General features: G+C 31.1%; 1 protein-coding gene across 1 annotated transcript; it reads right to left on the reverse strand.

Moving 5' to 3' along the window:
• Nucleotides 1-2,705: 2,705 nt before the first annotated feature.
• On the reverse strand, nucleotides 2,706-19,064 carry LOC123293572 (putative uncharacterized protein DDB_G0271606). The gene is made up of 5 exons (XM_044874437.1): nucleotides 19,036-19,064; nucleotides 12,200-12,488; nucleotides 8,089-8,146; nucleotides 3,753-4,707; nucleotides 2,706-3,238 (listed from the first exon to the last, which is right to left on the reverse strand). Exons 3-5 carry the CDS (start codon nucleotides 8,110-8,112, stop codon nucleotides 2,853-2,855), a joined length of 1,365 nt encoding a protein of 454 aa, XP_044730372.1. The 5' UTR covers nucleotides 8,113-8,146; nucleotides 12,200-12,488; nucleotides 19,036-19,064; the 3' UTR covers nucleotides 2,706-2,852.
• Nucleotides 19,065-20,284: the final 1,220 nt, after the last annotated feature.

Here is a 20,284-nt window from a genome sequence, read left to right on the forward strand (position 1 = left end):
TTGGCTTTTTCATTGTATTATAACATAATCATTCCAAATTGCTACGTTTAGCAATTTTTTGTTTGTTTACTATTAGTACAAGGTGAGAATTTTCATATTGAAATAGTAGTTCCTAAGAAAAAATTCTTTGAAAAAATTGGAGTGTAGGAAGTCATTTTAAACCAAATCTTAAAGGTGCGAAAAACCAGTTTGATGTACAAAGAAAAGACGGAAAAAGAATTTTAATAAAAAATAAAAAATAGGAAAGAATGAAAAAAAATGAGACTAGCTAAAGTCAAATCCGTCCGAAACTTTACGAGAAAACACGATTTTATCGCGAAAAATCACATTTTTCGGCTTGTAATTGAAGCTTTTAATTTAATTTTCGTCGCAAGTCTATTTTGAATATCAATCCATTGATCGAGGAATTTCCGTGCTTATAAATATTTTAACGCTTTTGTTTTCATACAATTAATTTACAAATATTTTTTTCAACGAACATTAATCATAATTTTTGTCGATTTATTTTTATTTAATTTTATTTATTTATTTATTTACATACATAAATATTTTTATTTTTTTAAATATATTATTATTTTTGTTAAATTTTTTTCTAGCTCTTGGCTGATGTGTCGGCCAGCCGACTTTGTATCACATTTAATAAATACATAAATTATTTGGTAAATAAAACTATCATGTTATGTTTTCCAGAAATAAAGACTGGACGATTGGCCTAATATCTGTGTTTGGGTAGAAATCAATAAATTAGTTAACATGGTTTTTGTCCTTTAAATGAAAAGTGCTTTTCCATAACAATGGAACTTTGGCTTTTGGTAAAATAGTGAATCAATAAGTTTTTTGATAAAAAATGATTTTGATAGTTTTATACACCCTTGATTACGTAAGCTCTAAATATCAATTAGGTGTGAGTTTCGTATACATACTGAAAATTTTTTAACCTTTTTTTCCCAATATCGACATAAAAGTCTGGATTCAACATATCACTTTTGGAATACAATATCATAGACCACATCAGACCGTTTGGATTCATAATTGAATGACCAACATGGACCAATCAAATATATGACTACAAAATTTCCGTTCGTACGGGGTCGCATTTTTTCAAAAATTGAATTGAGATAACTGATCTTTATATCAACATTTGAAGCCTAGAGATAAGCAAGTTTGACTGCAATTCAAGCAATATTATAACTTTGTGAATCCATAAAACGGAATTTGAAGAATTAGTTTTGAGAAGCTTTACAGAACATCAAGTGTAAGTTTGTTGACAGGTGTGGAAAATGGTAGTACCAAGGTGCGTTAAGTAATTAATCACCAGCTTTAGCCTGTCGCCAGTTTATTTGCGTCAATTACCTGGAAAAACTGAAAATCATTCTTTTAGAACACTTCGCCTGAAGGTAGACATAGTGACACATAAGTTTTACTACAGTGTGGTACACCTGATGTGTATTTAAATTCTAGTACTATGGAATTTTAATGCTAAGATGTCAACGCCACGAGTAAAAAAATATAAACTATACTTGTTAGACTCAGCTGATTTTTTCATTGAATTAAAAGACAAAAACTTACATATGAAATCATATGAAATCAACTTCATGGTGTTAAAAATTTTAGCTAGCTTCAGCATGTAGTTTACGTTTCGCCTTGTGAAGTAGGTGTCGCTAAGTTCAAATGGGTTTTTATTTTATATCAAAATTATTTTAAACAAATGAAATTTTTCTGATTCTTGTTTGAGCTACTTAAGTCATTCTTCTTTACATATAATGTGAAGTGTCACCTCAAATTATAAATATTATTATTATTATTATGGCACTCGTATTAATAATTATTATGGCTGCAATAAAAGTAATTTTGGTAATAAACTAAAATATATTGGATTTTGATTTGTTATTTTTTAAACATATAATAAAATCACAGATAATTTATTTTTCGTATAAACTAAAATCCTTGGAATATTCTGTGTCTGTTTTGTAAAAATGTTTTTCTTTCTTATTTTAATAATAAGCAATCCTTGGAAGACATAATCAATTCTTCTTTTTTTTTTACATTTTTCAAAATGAAATGAAAGTTGTAAATTTTATTTTTTTCACTCAAAATTAAATAAAATGATTCGTTATCGTCAAATAATTCTACCGATTGATTTTTTTGTAAAGTAACTAAGATAATTTGCGTGGAAGCAGACTCGTATTAATCCATGGCAGGGACTATAGACAATGCACTTTTCCGGAGCCATTGGGCAATGTAAAATTAGACTGGCATTTTTGTAGCCTTTCCACTCTATTTTTCTACTCTTCCCAAATCAATTTGTCAAGCACTCTTGTTTGAGGCTCCAATTAAAAAAATTTGTCCTTTCCCACTTTTTTTGACACCTTTCTCTTATCAATTTTCCCTTTTTTCTTTTCATCAGCATTGGCTATGGGCCCCGAGCATTGGGTTACGCAGTTCTCGAATGGTTAAACCCGTCACTGCGTCCATCTACCCACATTGACATGATTTTGATTAAATTTTTTTTGTCTTTCCTGCCATTTGGATCTTTTTAGATTACAGTTTGAACTTGGAGAACAGATGTTCCGACATTTTGAGCTGAATTTTTAAAAAAATACTAAAACGGACAATGGAAATAAATTACAAGGACTACGTTTTAAGGTAACGATTAAGAAGAGGCTGGTAGATAAGATGCAATGAGTCACAAATCGGGTTTGGTAAATGCTTCGGGTTTGTCTTTTTTCTAAGTGATTATGTAGGGTGGGCAGTGTCTTTCTGTTTATATGTAATGCACGCCACTAATGAAGAAGTAACATTAATTAAAATAAATAATTCGAACAGTAACTAATTACAAGAATGAATTAATATCACGTCATCTCTTGCGAATATTGACGTGCTGTTGTCGTGGTAGAGCTAGTATTTTGTTTTCTATACACCATTTTTGGACTCATTGGATCTGTACCAGTGGTAGCAGTTCGATTTAAATTCATTTCAACACTACTCTGATATGATTGCTGCTGTTGTTGTTGTTGTGGATTTGCTGGCATTATTCTTGTTGGTTTATTATGTTGTGCTACTATCGCATGTTGTGTTTGTACTAATATTTGTTGTTCTTGTTGCTGTTGTTGCTGTTGTTGTTTTATTAATAATTGTTCCCTGGATTGTTTGTATTGTTGTATTTCTTTCGATAAATGCGATTTTAGTTGTTGATTATATAATTGTTGCTGGAGTATTAATTCACCATTCGTGTAATCTGGAAACAAACAAATTTTAGCCTAAAAATCATTATTTTCGTCGAACACTGTCCATTAAATTACCTTTCAATTCAACAAATAAATCTAAATCGGTTCACCCGTTTAGGAGCTACGATACCACAGATAGACAGACAGACAGACACACACACATAGTGGACAAACTATGGAGGGTAGAGGTATGGAGGGCAATCTTTGGAGGCGGTAAAAAAACCATTTAAATAACTTGAACTTGTTGAACCACTGAATGGCCTCCTGTTTATACAAACATGGGTTGGTTTAATTTAGCAAACCATTTCGAACTTCTCCCGAACTCCTCAAACAGGTCTGTACAGATTGCTCGTCTCACAGGTTTTTCTGTACAGATTGCTCGGGGTCTTGAGATGAAGCCTAAAAAGCCCTTAAGTAGATCCACCCCTGACATATTTTCTTAAATTTCCCAGGGTGAGTTAGGTTGATACCCCACTGTTCAATCTTTTCGATAAATCCATAAAAATATTTGTTAAAAGAACTTACCTGGATTAATTGATGACTGTGCCGATGGGGATTGTTGACTAGCAGCACTTGACGCCGGAGATGTGTACATACTTATCGATGAATGCTGTGGTAATGCTGCGTTATACACAATATTACCACTATTTTGTCGTACCAAATGAGGCGGTGTTTGTTGTGTCGGCTGTATATTAGCTGATGGTATTCGGGAATGTTTATGTATTGGTGAAGACATGACTTGAGAAGAGGAACTTTGTGACGTATTCGAATATGTACCCGAGTAATTTTGTACCATTGATGGCACATCACGTGGCGCCACCATTGACATTGGATGATGATAATGTTGAACAACGTGTGCTTGTTGAGCTGCAGCAATTTGTAATTGTCTTTGTGCAACAAAATTTGTTAAATTTTGTTTGATTTGTGAATTCAATGATAAACTCTCTGTGTATTGCATGCCTGGTACAACTTTCGAGAATACTGTCAATGGTGGAGCGGAATGCGGTTGTTGAGCTATGGATGGATTTCCAGTGTGATGATGTGTGGGAGGACTGTACGTTTGAAAGGGTGGATTATGCATAGTTACACTTCCTGCAGGAGGTCCACCATACGTTGGATGATGATGATGTAACATATTCATAGCAGGTTGATGGATAATTTGTTGTTTTTGTATGGTGGCAGTATTTGCTATGTAATTTTGATGATTTTGTGGTATTGGTCCCATTTGTTGATGATGCGGTGGATGATGTTTACTGCTTGTGATTGAGGATTGATGCTGTAAAACATGTTGTTGAGAATGTGGATGTTGTTGCGGATAATGTTGTGATTGGGTATTTTGTTGTTGATGAGGATAATGTCTTGGTGTGGATGGTAAGGATCTACTTGCTGCACTTGCTGTTTCCCAGTCTTGTAATAATGAAGTCAGTCTTTCATTCTCTTTCATTTGTTCAATTTCACTTGATGAATCATAATCAGGTCCCTGGAAAATTTTTAAATGTGTTTGTTATAAAATGATTAATATTGTTATCTCACATATGGACTAGACATGATAGATATTCGATCATCATAACCAAATCTTCTATTTAAAGCAAACGCAAAGAAAGTTTCGTTTAATTCATCGGTTCGCTTTATTTACACGATTCAATGTCTTTTATAGAGGTAATGATTTTGTTTATTTAACTTCAGTGATTTTGTATCAATGAATTCATATTTTATTATAATTCAAACCCATTCTATTGTAAATACAAATATTTAACTGTACTTGTTCCAATCGTTGTTATATAAATATTATCGAACATAATAAATGAGAACTCTAGGATATTTCGAAATAAATTTCGATTTTTGCTCCAATTTCCTAGATCAGTTTTTTGTATTTTATAAATACGTATTTCGACTACCAAGTAGTCATCATTAGTAAGAATTAGCTAGTCGTGGTTACTCTTATTATGAATGTTACTCTTTGCTAATTTGGGTTTACAAAAATCGAAAAAAAAATGTTGGCTCCGATTTCGATAAAACTCTGTTTATAAGGTAATTTTGACCCATAATTTACAAAAATCGTATTTATATAACGATTAGGAAACTAGTTTCGGAGATATCGAGCCAAAATATGGGATAATGGGTGATATTTCAAAAACTATGCTTCCAATCATCAAATGAATACGATTTTTGAATTTTTTGGTTCAAAATTACCTTATATACTAAGTTTTATCCAAATCAGAAACCATAAATTTTTTTCGATTTTTTGGAATTTTTTTAAGGGGTACCCCTTTGCAAAAATCGAAAAAATCGAAAAAAAAATGTTGGCTCCGATTTCGATAAAACTCTGTTTATAAGGTAATTTTGACCCATAATTTACAAAAATCGTATTTATATAACGATTAGGAAACTAGTTTCGGAGATATCGAGCCAAAATATGGGATAATGGGTGATATTTCAAAAACTATGCTTCCAATCATCAAATGAATACGATTTTTGAATTTTTTGGGTCAAAATTACCTTATATACTACGTTTCATTCAAATCAGAACCAATAAATTTTTTTCGATTTTTTGTTTATGTTTAGTTTATGTATATGAAATATACCAAGATATACTAAGTTTTGTCCCAAGTTTGTAACGCTTAAAAATATTGATGCTATGAACAAAATTTAGGTATAGGTGTTCATAAAATCATTAAATTAGTCCATTTTCGGTCTGTCTGTCTGTCGTCGGTCCATCTGTCATCACGATAACTAAAAAACGAAAAAACATATCAAGCTGAAATTTTTATATAATGCATCTAAGTGAGCAGTATTATATACATGTGTTCTCTCCCACTCTATGTAGGCACACAACAGAAGAACTGTTGTATAGCTGAAAAGACATCGAAGCCACGATACAAGGCTTTTTTGCAATTTCATATAACATCTATAATATCTCTTACTTAGATGCATTGCTTAACGCATGTACTTTGTCATACTCGCGATATTTATATGCCTAGATGTAAATCGAACTAGTGGTATATGTGTGACATGTATGTATGTGTAATGTGAAAGAGTAATCAACACTGCCTATACATGGTATTTCAACAATTAACTCAGTCAATTGTTTGTTTTCACTTGTTTTACTTTATTTCAATATGAAACGATCAACTTCGAGATGAATTTGTCATTTTGTTTTTTTTTCAATGCCGCCCTCCCCTTCTTGTAGGTCTCTAGCGCTCACAAGGGTACGTTTTCGTCCCACTTTGAGAAACACTGATGTAGAGCTAAACAGACAATTCTCACACGCATACAAAGTTATACAATCTAAATTAATAATTTATGTAAATTGGTGGTAGGTATGCCACATCATAATACTTGTGTTTTATGTTGGGATAGTACCGTAACCAAAATAAAAATTCCCTGTTGGATGAAGCTGACATTTTTCACCGAAATTGTCACGAGCTCCCAAATAAAAGTTTTTAATTCAATTATTGCTCAAAAAAGATAAAATTCATGTCTGTTTTATTATTTTATTAATACAAAATTAAAATTCTTCAAATGAAAGAGGTTAATTAAAGCTAATTAAATTGTAAATTTTCCCAAAACTTTTATATTTGTATATATTTCAACATAATTCAAATTATTTGCACGTAATAAAAATTGTTAAAGAACATAAATATAAACAAGTGAAAAGAAACAATTGACTGAGTTAATTGTTGAAATACTATGCATAGTCAGTGTTGATTTCTTTATCACATAACACATAAAAAAATGTATAGACAGTGTTGATGCGCAATTGTTTGTTTTTTTTGACGTCACGTAAATAACAAAAGATATTCACTTTTAAATACACAACACACACACACTGATATTCCTATATTAATACATACTATAAAATTTGCACCTAATTAACGCCCTCGTGGGTAAACAGTGATGTTTACAAAAAAATGTTTCAAACAAAAGTTTTTTATTTTCTTATAAGGAACATTTTTTACATTTAAACTTTTGTTCTATCTCTAACGGTTTACAAGATGGGTCCTACGGACCCAAGACCCAATTGACCTATGATGCTCATTTACGAACTTGACCTCACTTTTTACGTCCTGAGTACGCTGTAAAAATTTCAGCTCGATATCTTTTTTCGTTTTTGAGTTATCGTGTCCACAGACGGACGGACGGACGGACGGACGGACGGACGGACGGACAACCGGAAATGGACTAATTAGGTGATTTTATGAACAGCTATGACAAAATTTTTTTCCTAGCATGATTATTTTTAAGCGTTACAAACTTGGGACTAAACTTAATATACTATGTATATTTCATATATGCATAGTATAACAAAACACACAAAAAACAAGAAATTCATGAGCAGCAAAGCTCAATCACTAAGGTTATATTTTTACCTTGTTAGAAACTTTTTATCGAAGCTTGCTTTTAGTGAGTTGTAGGATGTGTCATAATTCAGTTAAAATGTTAAATCCAAGTTTTCGACCTCGGGAAATCACCGAATCATGACGAAAAATAAGAAAAAATTTGAAAATTTTGACCATATTTCAATTTTCGCCGATTTTGATCCGGAAAGACTGGTTTTTCGTCAAAAATTGTGCAGTTATAATACCGAATTTAAAGTATCTCGTTAGCCATTTAAAACAAAGAGTTTTGTATAAAACAAAGAGCGAATGTGTACTGTGAAATATGGTTTGATATGGTTATGTGTTACTGTGTGTGATTGGTATTGTATGTGTACAACTTTAAATGATGAGTCTGACTGGCTGGGTTCATGTATACACATATACAATCCCTCCTTATTTTATACATAAGAACGTCCATAAGAACTCTTCTTACTTCATGTATCTCTATATACCAGCGCAAATATTTGTTATCAAATACTTACATTTTCAATTTTTTCATCCAACATTCTGAAGAAATTCTGTTGACTTTCGGATATTTCACTGAAACAAAACAAAAAAAGATAAGTTTATAAGTTAGTTTTGGAAAATATAGGGAAGCATACAAGAAAATAAATAAATAAATTTTAACAAACATAAACTGACTTTGTGAATGGAATTATTTTTAGTTTTTTTGCTAATTTCCTCCGAAGGAAATGGAGCTATTGCTTTTGTCTGTCTGTTTACACTTCCCAAGAATGCCTCTTTTTATTTTCCAACAAATTGCTTTTTAAATCATGCCGCATGCTAATTAAGCAATGTGTATAAGAAAGATACTATTATATGTATGTTTGCTTTTATTGCTTGCAGTTAGATGACTTTTTAAATTTAGTCCAAATCAAGAAGTTGGTTCTATTTTGCCCCTGCGATGTAACTAATAAAGTTATTCGGCTCAGAAGGACCGCTAGCGATCGTGACTTCAATTTTGGTTTATAAACGTCCATGTAGGCGCCCACTCATTCGTTTCATTAAAAAAAAAAATGAATACTTAAAAATTGCAATGTAAGTTTTTGAAAGTAAAAAATCGATAATGTAATTGAATCAAATGAAAAAATTGTTATAAGGTTTGAAGAAATAAAAATTAAATTTATATCATGAGAAAAAATATAAAGTATATTTTTATAAAATCACTTACAGGTGGGAAATAAATTAAGTTAGTTAAAAAAAATATTTTTCTTGTCTTATATTTTTCAGTTTTATTATATTCAGTGGCGTATTTGTGAACGGATCACAAACAAGTATAGGTATATAAAATAATATCGAAAATAAGTTATTGATCGATATTTCATAATACAAGGATGCATATTGAAGTATCTATAATGTAAGTTCAAAAGAAGATAAGGTTGGATTTGCCATGTTTTCAATTTTTAGGAATGTGACGCAGTATTTAAGAGGGCGCAAATTAGGTTAGAGCATTATAAATGTATTGTATTGTATCAAGTATACATTTATTGTATGAAGGTATTTGTTTATTAAAATTTCCACTGAGACAGTAAGAAGAAAGGTATTTTTATTACTTTGTGTATAAGAATCCTAATGACCTAAAAAGCAAACGATTGCGTAATCAAACCTGTTTATACATGGTATTTCAACAATTAACTCAGTTAATTGTTTGTCTTCACTTTTTTTATTAATTATTTATAAATATTTTTGAATAGAAAAAACTACTTGTTATTGGTAATGACGTATTTACATCCGTTGAGGCTTTGAACCAATCGGAATCACTCTAAATTTACATTTTTGGGCTTGTTTCTATGGAAAATTGCGTTATAATATAGTGAAAGCCAGTTGAGAGACACACCGTTTATTATTATTTATGTTTTTTTATCATTTCTCCAAAACCGATATGTGGACGGCATTGCCATTTGAAATTATAGTTTGGAAAAACCATTTTCAATTGTAAAATATACATGAAAAATCCATTTAAAATAGTAATTTTTAGTAAATTTTCGGGAAAAAAATAAAATAAAAAAACATGCAACTTTGCAACAGCACTGTAATGAATATGGAAAACGAAATTTTCCAAGTCATTTAACCACCGTTTTTTTTCTTTCTCGGCTTTACATATTCGGATGTTTGTGGCATAAATTCAAGTAATATATCAATTTAAAATTGAACAAAATGTATTATGTATGTCGTGATGCTTATTTGATTGGAATATTAATTTGAATTTATTTCCTTTTTATTATATTTTATCCAAATGTTTTTCCGCTCCTCCTCTCTACTTGCTTGCTGCCTGCCTGATGATGAATTATTGTTTGGTGAAAAGTTATTCATTCGAGGTAGAGACTCATTATGTTTGTTGTCATGAAATGGATATTGAATTAATATTATTCACTAGGCGCTATAGAAACTGGAAAGGGTATGCAGGTTATTAAATATGTTTGTGTTTTTTTCGTTAAGATTTGGAGTACACGAAACTTTTATTTTTTATTCCCTTCTACTACATTGAAAAGAAGTTTCGCCGTGCATAAAGATATGAATTTGTATTCTTAAATTCATTTCTTAAAGATATATGACGTTACCAAAAACGTACTTTAAGAAATAAATATCACCATACTTTTTTGCAATCATTAACGCGTCAGCACTGGCAATAACCGCACAGTGGAGTATTTCTATCTAATTTGTGGTCGAAAGTCAGAATGTGATTTATTCCTTGTAAACCGACTTTTTGGAAACTTAGCTATAAAATGTTCTTAATCAAGGCGGATCGACCCTTTAGAGGATACGATGCCACTGAGAAACACACAGAGGCACAGATAAACGCTTTAAACTTATAACACTCCTGTGATGGTTAAGGACATCAGATGAGATGAAAAGGATACTTAGAGAGCTATCATTTTTTGGGACAAATTTTTGGAAATATTTTAATTGAAATCGAAATTTTTGAGCTGACTTTGTTCTTTTGAATTATTGTTTTAAATTACCTAATTATTTTACCATTTCACTTTTCGTAGAAATGAATTGAACCAGGTTTATTTGACCATTCATTTCCGTAGTAATTATTTATGTCATGCCTTTTCCAAACTGAATCGATTTTGAAGATCATCGCCAATTTTTTAAAACCTAAGCTCGCACTTTTAACAAATCTAAGAACACTCTCCGTTAAATTACCTTTCAAATGAAATCAAAAAAATTAAAATCAGTTCTTCCGTTTAAGCGCTCCGATGCCACAGACAGACAGACACACAGTTACACACACATAGCGGTCAAACTTATAACACCCTTATTTTTTTATTTCGGGGGTTAAAAATAGGTTTCATTGGATGTTCCAGTGGTAGCCATAGCTAACACGACGATGTTATGTCATTCCTTCCATAATATAATATTATAAAAGGTTTCTTTTTCCATTAAAAAAAGACAGTAAATATAAATAGCAATCATCATTCTAACCTGTATGGATGTCTGGCTATAGGTAATAAATATACGCTTTTCATTTTTATAAATAATAGGGAAAACCCTTCAAATACCACTTTTCATAGAATTTTCTTTTAACCCTTATATATTAACGATACTATAGCTCATAACTCCTGAATGAAGTCTACCTACTTGTCTCCGTTCAATTATTAAATATTGAAAAAATATTGAAGTTTAAAAGCAGGTAGTCAAATGCCTTTAGGTTATATAAATGGGGTAGAATAATTTTTAAAATGTTGAATCAAATATGAAAGAAAATTCGTCACATAGGAATTGTATTTCTCAGAAAAATTTCTTCGATGAAATAAAAGAAAACCAGGAAATTATTCTACACTACCTATTATTCTTATTTTGCATCTCTTCTAGTCAAAGATAAATGTTGAACTATCCCACCGACGAAAAATAATCTACGGATTTGGCTGAAATTAGGGGATTTTCCATTTATTTTCCTATTCTAAAAAAGTTAACGCCAAGTGCAAAAACTACTTTGCATGAAAACTGAAACCTCTAGAAAAAACGCTCTTCAGCAGATGCTAAGTTTGAGCTCGCAGGAGCTGTTGAGGCGAAGTTAACATTTTCTGACTTTAAATTACTGTATTTATTGACAAATGTTTTTAATTAATATTAATGACTTTTAATAATTTTTGGTATACTTGAGCAAGGATCGAACCTCTACCGTGATTCAGAGTTCAATACTCTACCAACTTTGCCACGAGTCACTGTTTCAGTGAAAAGTCACTGAAAAGCTAAAATGGACCTGGACAGGACACATTTTACGTTCAAAAACCGATCGATGAACAAACCGGATTATATTCTGGTCACCAAGAATGAATATTAGAAATTGTGGACAACGTAAGAGATGGTCGGATGAGTTTAGAAACTACGCACGGTGGAAATACATGGTCGAGAATTGCTACTGACTGCAGACAAGCGCGAAGAAACGCATTAGACATTCTGCCCTTAATGGGATTACATTTAGATTTGTGAAAGGAGAAGCCGTTGCCCATTTACTGGGATCATGGCTTATTATTATTATTATAAGGACTTTTAAACCATCTTCTACCACAAAGATATTGCTAACATCCTGAATGGGTTGTGGGGTTACATACATGAGGTTGATGGTTGGTTGTGAATACTTACGAGTGTGCTAACAGTGGTCCTCCAACTGTGTGAGGTTTTAACTTCACCTTTGTACCACCCGAATCCCCACCATCACTGTCATCTTGTTGTAAAGGTTGCAATTCTTCAGAAGTGTTGTTGTTTCCACTGCCGTCGTTAGTGCGTTGTGTTTGTGTCTCATCATCACTTCCACTACCACCATTCTGTTGGCCACCATCTTCACAACCCCCATTACTAGTTGTATATCCATTTGTACCACCGCCGCGTACAGTGCCGCCACCGTTACTTGAATGACTACTACCACTCCCACCTGTAACAACAAGAAAAAAGTTATTTTTTCATGCATATACCGTTTGTTCTTTTAGTCTCGGTGTTACGAATATAAGTATACTCAGTGTAAGTAGAAAAGGATAGCGTAGATACAGTATTGCAGGCATGGGCGAGTTATTTTAAGTCAAAGTAACCATTGTTATAACTTTATTGTGTGCCATAAACTTTATTGTGTGTCTCTTTATCCAAGTCCGCATTGCTCATAGAGGAGGAAGCAAGGCGGGTATACGACACTTCTACCTATCTCAGTTTCTCAGTAATGAGATAGGTAGAAAAAAAATGTCATCTCTCTGTCTTACTCGTATTTTTGGTTGTCACTGGTTAGGTTTTCACTGTCTTACTCGTATTTTAGATAAAGAAGTCTGAGGGACTTCTCTGAGCCACGTTTGTCCATGCCTGCAATATAGTGAGTGGAAATAGTGAATACACTAGGGTCTATAATAAAATAAAGTTCGAAAAGTAAAATCCCGACAATTACAGAATCGCGCTCTTAAAAGTGCCACAGACAGACAAACACACAGACACACACATAGCGGTCAAACTTATAACATCCCTTTTTTTAGTTCGGGGGTTAAAAAGGAAAGCGCTTATAAAAAGATGTCCTACAAAAACGACTTTTACAATAAAGTTTTATTTATTTGAAATCATAATAATGATTTATTACTGCAGATGTATTAGGATATTGACCTTATTATAAAATTTGAATATAATAAATTTTGAATAATGATAGTTTTTTGTCTGAAATAAAAGTATATATTTTATATATTCAACCCTTATCGAATTTAAATACAATATAATATTTAACATAAAATATTAATGATGTAGATACATTAATTTCAAAATTAATAGACTATAACGGTTACATTGATGACTATACTAAATTATTTATTGCTAGAATTTATTAAATTACTAGCTGACCCGGCGAACTTCGTACCGCCTATACTTTAGATTTCTTATCTGTAATTGGGAAAAAGTATATGGGCTATAATAGTTATGATTAATAAACATACAACTGCAAATACTATTTTACAAACCTTAAAAGTTGGCATGCAATTTTCCCGAACTACTTTTGTTGCTCCAAATGGAGTCATTTGAAAGCAGTCGTTGTATTGTTTTGCTTCTTCGGAACCCCTCTACTAACACTTAAGCTTTAGTACAGAATCAGGAAAATAAGTATTTGGGTATCGAAAAACATTTTATCGAATACCAAACACAACAGCATTGATTCGCATCTTAACCGATTACTTTAATAACTATTAAAAAGAATTTTTTTCGCTATTAATAATGTTAAAACGATTTTTTTCTTTTCTTTTATTCTCTTAGATAATAATTTCATATCCAAGATAATTTATCAACTTTACATCGTTTTATTTATTTAGTATAAGATAAAAGCATGATGAGTTTTAATATGAAACCATCATCACATAAAACTTTTAACAAAAGTTTTTAATGGCTTAATTAAATATAAGTTATAGTATCAATTTTAATGTATAATTATTTCTATCATTAATATTACTTTACCATAAAATGTATAAAGTTGTTCAAAAAACGAATGTATTATGTAAGCACATATTATTATGTACGCAGAAATATTATGTATAAAAATTCAATACAATTAAAAGAAACTACTTCTTTTGAAACTTAAATTACTCAGGATATTTGTTACCTATGACTATAAAGAAATAAAAGAGCGTAAAGAATAGAGCTTTCCAACTCATAAACTCGGGATAAACACCGGGTGTTTATGAGATCGTTTTAGACATTGAAACAAAAAATGTTCAATAAATAAAGATACATCAAATGGTCTGGAAGATGTACTATGTATCTGTGCGAGACTGCTGTGTCGAGATTTTATTACCAATCAAAGATATACAAGTATACTACCTACCATTTTGGATCAAGATGCGATCTAGTTACCCTAATCAAGGGAGTCCATATTGAAATCATTTCCATAGGTATTTATGGCCTGATTGCTTTGTAAAATAACGACATATCAATAGCGATGAATCTGTCTGCCACTTTGTACTAAAATTGTTTTCGCAAATCTTAAAGTTGTATGACAGTGCAGTCATATTAAGGTTTTTTTACCTCGGAATGAGAGATAACAAGGTGTAAACTTGTATACACCTTCATTTTGGTGCTCTAAAAGTTGTCTCAAGCTTTCGATGTCATATCCGGCCGCAATATAAGAGTAATAATGTATATGTATACAAAAAGGACGGGTATACAAATATAATCATGGTATTCAAATATAATAAATAGGTAAACAACAATTTGAAAGTTGTTTAACAACGTCAAACAACCATAAATAAACAAATCTAGTTATAAAAGAGTAATTAAATTTTGATAACAAATTAAAAATAAAAACAAGCAACTTTTAGGTTACTGCAAAAAAAAAAAAAAAAATTTTGTTTACAAGAAAAATTATAAAGCGTTCATTTTTCATTTTACAATCATTCTCTGTATTTCAGCACATTAAAAAAAGAATTTTGTATTATATATATTTTTCTTTATATATGCGGATTATTTGAAGAAATCCGTCAATGCTTGGAATGTCTTATACGGAAACATTTCGACATATATCAATAAATGTGTCATAATATTAAGGCGTATTTTCTCTGTCTATCTCTTCTCTTTAGGATCTAAATTGCCTATTAAACCAACCCAGAGAACTAGGTCCACTCTGATGACCGAAAATGGTGCCCTCATCAAACTCTACAACTTTTCTAAAAGTTATTTTTTGATTGGTTAGTTGCAAAACGAGCTGGTAGCCATAATAGATCAAAATGACCCACCTTTTGTAGGATTTCTAGCACAATTCAATGAGCTAGGATGACCTAGGTTAGGACGAAGATCGTTAAACTCACTTTTGCTATGCATTTTTCGGCGATGCAGATCTGGGATTCCTGAAATTAGTTTTCTTGGACAATATAACAGACGTATAGCGTAAACGATCGAATTAGCTAGCATAAACGATATTGGGGGTTCGTTTTTAGGGAATAGTAAGGAGTAAGTTCAGCGAGGTAATTAAATTGAAATAAAATTAAATGAATTAAAGTTTCTAAAAAGTAAAATGTCCTCAATAGAACTTTCCTTAAAAGTCTCAAATAAAAGTTTTTTTACTTGAAAGGGAGGCATTTTACTTAAAGAGACTTATATTCTCGTAAATAATAAAGGAAAGGTTTATGAGTACCTAAAAGAGAAATTTTTTAATAACACGCATATTTTAAAGAAAACATTTATCCGTAAAACCCAATTAATGAGAACGAAAAATGTAATTTAAAAATTAGATAAATTAAATGTCTTATAATTAAAACACTTGTACCCTTGAAATTAGTTCGTTAATTTTAAAAACCAATCTATAGACGTAATTATTATAACTATTAAATTGTTGTAAAATACCTGGTAAAATATAAATTCCTGTCATGTAAGTAAGTTGGCTCGTTGCTTATTGTCTTCTCCTGTAGGATGTAATAATAATAATAATACACTACCCATCGTGGTATGTGTTTTAGATAGATATACAGAGTGGTTCAAGCTATAATAACAATACTCAATCCGAGAATAAAGACTCAATTCGAGAAAGCGTCTTTTTCTAGATACACAGAGTTGAAATGTTAGAATAAAGGGTTAAATTGATTGTATTGCAAAAAACGGATGCTTAGAAAAATAGGAGATTAGACACACAGTGCTCTAAGAATGGGTGGTTGCATAAAGTTATTATATGTTTGCAATAAGGACAGTGGCGTTAGAGATTTTTTCTCGAAACGAGGTAATATATATCTCTGGTTTTAAGTAATTTATCATCAGAAGTCTTTAATGTTGAAGATTTCTTATCTCATAATGTCAAATATCCAAGTTTTTCACTAGGTTGTTGAAAAATTTCAACACCTTGTAACTAGAAAAGGGCGCTTTCCCGAATATAAGTGTATTACGAAATTGACATTATGTTAACTTTATCTACCATTTGATGACGTTCTGTTGTTATAACTTGGACCACCCGGTATAGAAGACGAACCAAGACACAAAATAAAACCACACTATCAGTCTTTAGAGTGTTTATTAATGTTGTCGAGAAGAATGCGAATGAGCCAACCAACACTTATGCTTCTCATATTCTATGTTTGTGTATTAAGCAAATCGATATTATGTGTCTGTTACGCTAGCTCAACTTTGTATAATTCCTGGTATAAGAAATGTTCCAAAAACAAGATCGAGACATACATCTAGACCAAAAAAAACAAGATCGAGGCATACCCCTTTGACAGCAAAACCAAGGCTAAAACTATACCATCAAAATAACGACCAGAGGATTCCAATGCAGTAATAGGTACAAATGGTTTTTTTTTTATAGAGGTACAAAAAAGATCTTCCAAAGACACCGCCATCATTAATACTCCGCTGCGCATCTTACGGCAGATTAAACGTTGGACGGTAGTGTGGCGATTTTTACCCACTAAAAAAACACTCCTCTCCCCTCTCCCTGTAGATGGTACGGGGAGGACTAGATTGGAACCGCGTTAGCATTACTTCAATCCAGTCTGTGCTGCGTCTCACGACGCCTACTCCTGGCTACTGGTCTCTTTCTGAGGTACAAATGTAACTGGATCATGGATACTCGAGTCTTAATTCTGGTCTTGGCCTTGTTTATTACTTATCCAAAGCTGAATATAGTACATTCTCCTTGAAAACACACAAATAAATTATTTTTAAAGAGCACCAAGGCAATTTTAGAATTAGGGTGAAAATTATTTGTACCTTATTTTCAACTTTGATGATGATTTTTGTTATAACTTCATAAATGTTGACGAAAAATTAGAATGAAATTTTTCGATATCTTCCTTGGTTTTCGAAATATCGAAAGCTATAATAATTAGCATAAATCGAAGCAGGTTAATTGATCACAACTGCTTGTAACTTGAATACACAAAAATGATTGTATGCAAGTCGTGATGTCATTCAAGACGCCATGATATTGTTTTCGAAGTAAATTTGAATTGATATTAATATGAAATCAGATATTAATGTTACGTATAGAATAATTTTTCAAATTTAGGACAGAATCCTTTTATAGACTGTTCGAATTTTCAAAAATACTGGCAAAAGTACTGTAATAGTTTGGCTAGCGTGACAAGCACCAATTATATATTCAACAAGAATGTACTACATTATATTTACCTATGTTCTATTTATGTTATCAGAAGTTTTAGAATGTGTATGTTGCTTGTAGCTTCGAAGTATATCCTTACAATTTAACAATTCGAAATATTGTAAATGTACTATACCACAAGTTATTTACATTCTTTATGTATGAATTTTAAACGATAAGTGCATGTACCGAATTCGAACAATCAGTACAATCAAATTTTAAATAAAACGATCTTTGGGGCCTATGTCAATTAAATAGGTTGTGGTTGTTACTGGATGCTGAGAGAAGAGGAGATACATTGCATCGTGTTTAAGATGAAGACATCCTCATATTTTCGTTATTTATAGGGAAATCGATATGAAATTTTGCACAGTCATACAGAACGATAGACCACATTTTTTTTAAGATACCTAATCGAAATCAGAACTTTAAACTCAGTTTACTACAAATTGACAAATAAGGCCGATTCTTAATATTTTGACTAATGTTAGACATGGTTAGAGATATCGAAAGTTTCTCTTACAGTTTTTATATTCCATAGCACTTAAGTTTATTTGGAATGTGCTATGGAATGTAAAAACTGGACAAATTGATAATTTAATATTTTTACGTATTCAAATATTTCAATAAATTTGTAATAATTATTAGTCTGTATGACTTGTATGACTGTATAATTACAGAAATATAATAGGTTTCAATCACATTATGTTCTCGAAAGTGGACTGTAGAAATTACAAGCTCAATGAATTCTCAAAAAGTATATTTAAAAAGCACCTGTCAGCACTCGCGCTATGTGCATCTTGCTCACGTTTGATTTAAAACTTCTTGTTTTTCAAATTTTTCAAAATATATTTTACAATGTTCTGACATCATGTTCATTCTGACATCAGATTGAACCTAGTCCTCTGAATTGCTTTAATTTAGTCAATTTAGTTCCTAACAGGTAAGAGATAGAATAACTCATTAAATTAGAAACTTGATCCTCAAAAAATCCTTAGCTTTCGGAGGAAATGCGACTTAAATTTCATTATTGCATTTAATCGAAAGAACTTATATATACATTCTGTCAAAAAAGTACCGATAAGCTGTAATTTACTGTAATGAAAATAAAAATTTTTTAAGCTCGATTTCGAAACCCTATCTCTCTAATTTCCGATATTTTTTTGACAGAGTTGTATAGTGCTTAAAATATATCAAACATGCATACATTTAAGTTAGTCCAAAATTTTTCTGGTTAGTTTAATTTCCGCGAATCAAAACATCACACAAAAACAAATTTTTTTTTTCGTCTCGAAAATTTTGAATTCTTTTTTTTTTTTTCGTTTGTTACGTACAAAAATTATGTGGCACAACATCGAGAGGTAGACACAAATCTTACCTGTTGCCCGATATTTTCGTACCGGATATCTAGTGAGACGTTGGATAAGTGCATCCAAATCGGGTTCTTCTGTAAAAAGACCCAACATTGAAGTCAATTTTTTGACTTATATGTAAGAATGTATGCATATTATTTGTTATAAATAGAAATATCAAAAATATTTTTATACATATATGTATAATTTTGTTAGAATGTCAAGAAAAATAGCTTCAGTTTTCCAAATATATACAGGGGATGTTTTTTTAAGCTGACATATGCTTGAAACTAAAAAAAATAAGTATTATCGATAAAAATGCTTGGGTGTGTATAGGCGTGTACATCTTACACAGACATTAAACTGAACCTAAGTTTTCAGAGTTACTGAAAAGCTCTGAATTTTTCCCCAATAAGTTTTCGTATGTCTTCTGCGAAATCTAGGCACACTTCGAAAAAAATTTTCCAATAAAAGTTATTTGTTTTCTATAAAGATCATTTTTAATCAAATTGAATGAAGTAACGCACAAAAAGCTATGACATGTATAGTTTCTTATAGGGCTTTATCGGGTATTTTATCAATTAATGTCTAAACTATTCGGTTTACAAAAAAATGTTTCAAACAAAACATGTCTATGTTTTTATAAAGAAAAACTTTCTAATTTAAAGTGTTCGTCTAATGTTTGCCAGTTATGAATTCGAGGGAGGTTTTAAATGAGCCGAAAAACTTAGATTGAATTCAATACCCGTATAAGATGTGTCCGTTGAAATTAACATCTTTCATTTGAAGCATTTTCCTCGATTAAACTATTCGAGTTTTACGCATATGTCAAGTCAAAAAAGACTCCCTGTATACAAGGTTAAATAAAACTCTTCTGTATCTTCTGTATTATTTCTTCAGCCTGTTTTTCTGTCACATCGCGAAATATTAGTTATGTTTTTTATCAATTTCCATAATTAAACCTTCGTTTTAAAGCTTATCGTTTTAGTGAATGTCGAAAAATACGACTCACAGCCTGAAAATTTACCGCTTAGGAAAAAAATAGGCTAAAAAATAATATTAAGATTTCATTTTGTTCAGTATGTAATTTGTATATCATATTTGTAATAAAATTGCCTATAAATAAAAAGAAAGTATATTAATATTTATATTTATCATATATATATAGCTTTAAGCCACGAGTATCGCACTTCTGATCCAAATTCTATCTAGATCAAATAAAAAATTTATTGAACTTATTTTTCAACTGGATTTATTTAGTTCTTTTAATAAGTG

Source organism: Chrysoperla carnea, chromosome 2 (genome assembly GCF_905475395.1).
Source record: "Chrysoperla carnea chromosome 2, inChrCarn1.1, whole genome shotgun sequence".
In the NCBI taxonomy this organism is placed as follows: domain Eukaryota; kingdom Metazoa; phylum Arthropoda; class Insecta; order Neuroptera; family Chrysopidae; genus Chrysoperla; species Chrysoperla carnea.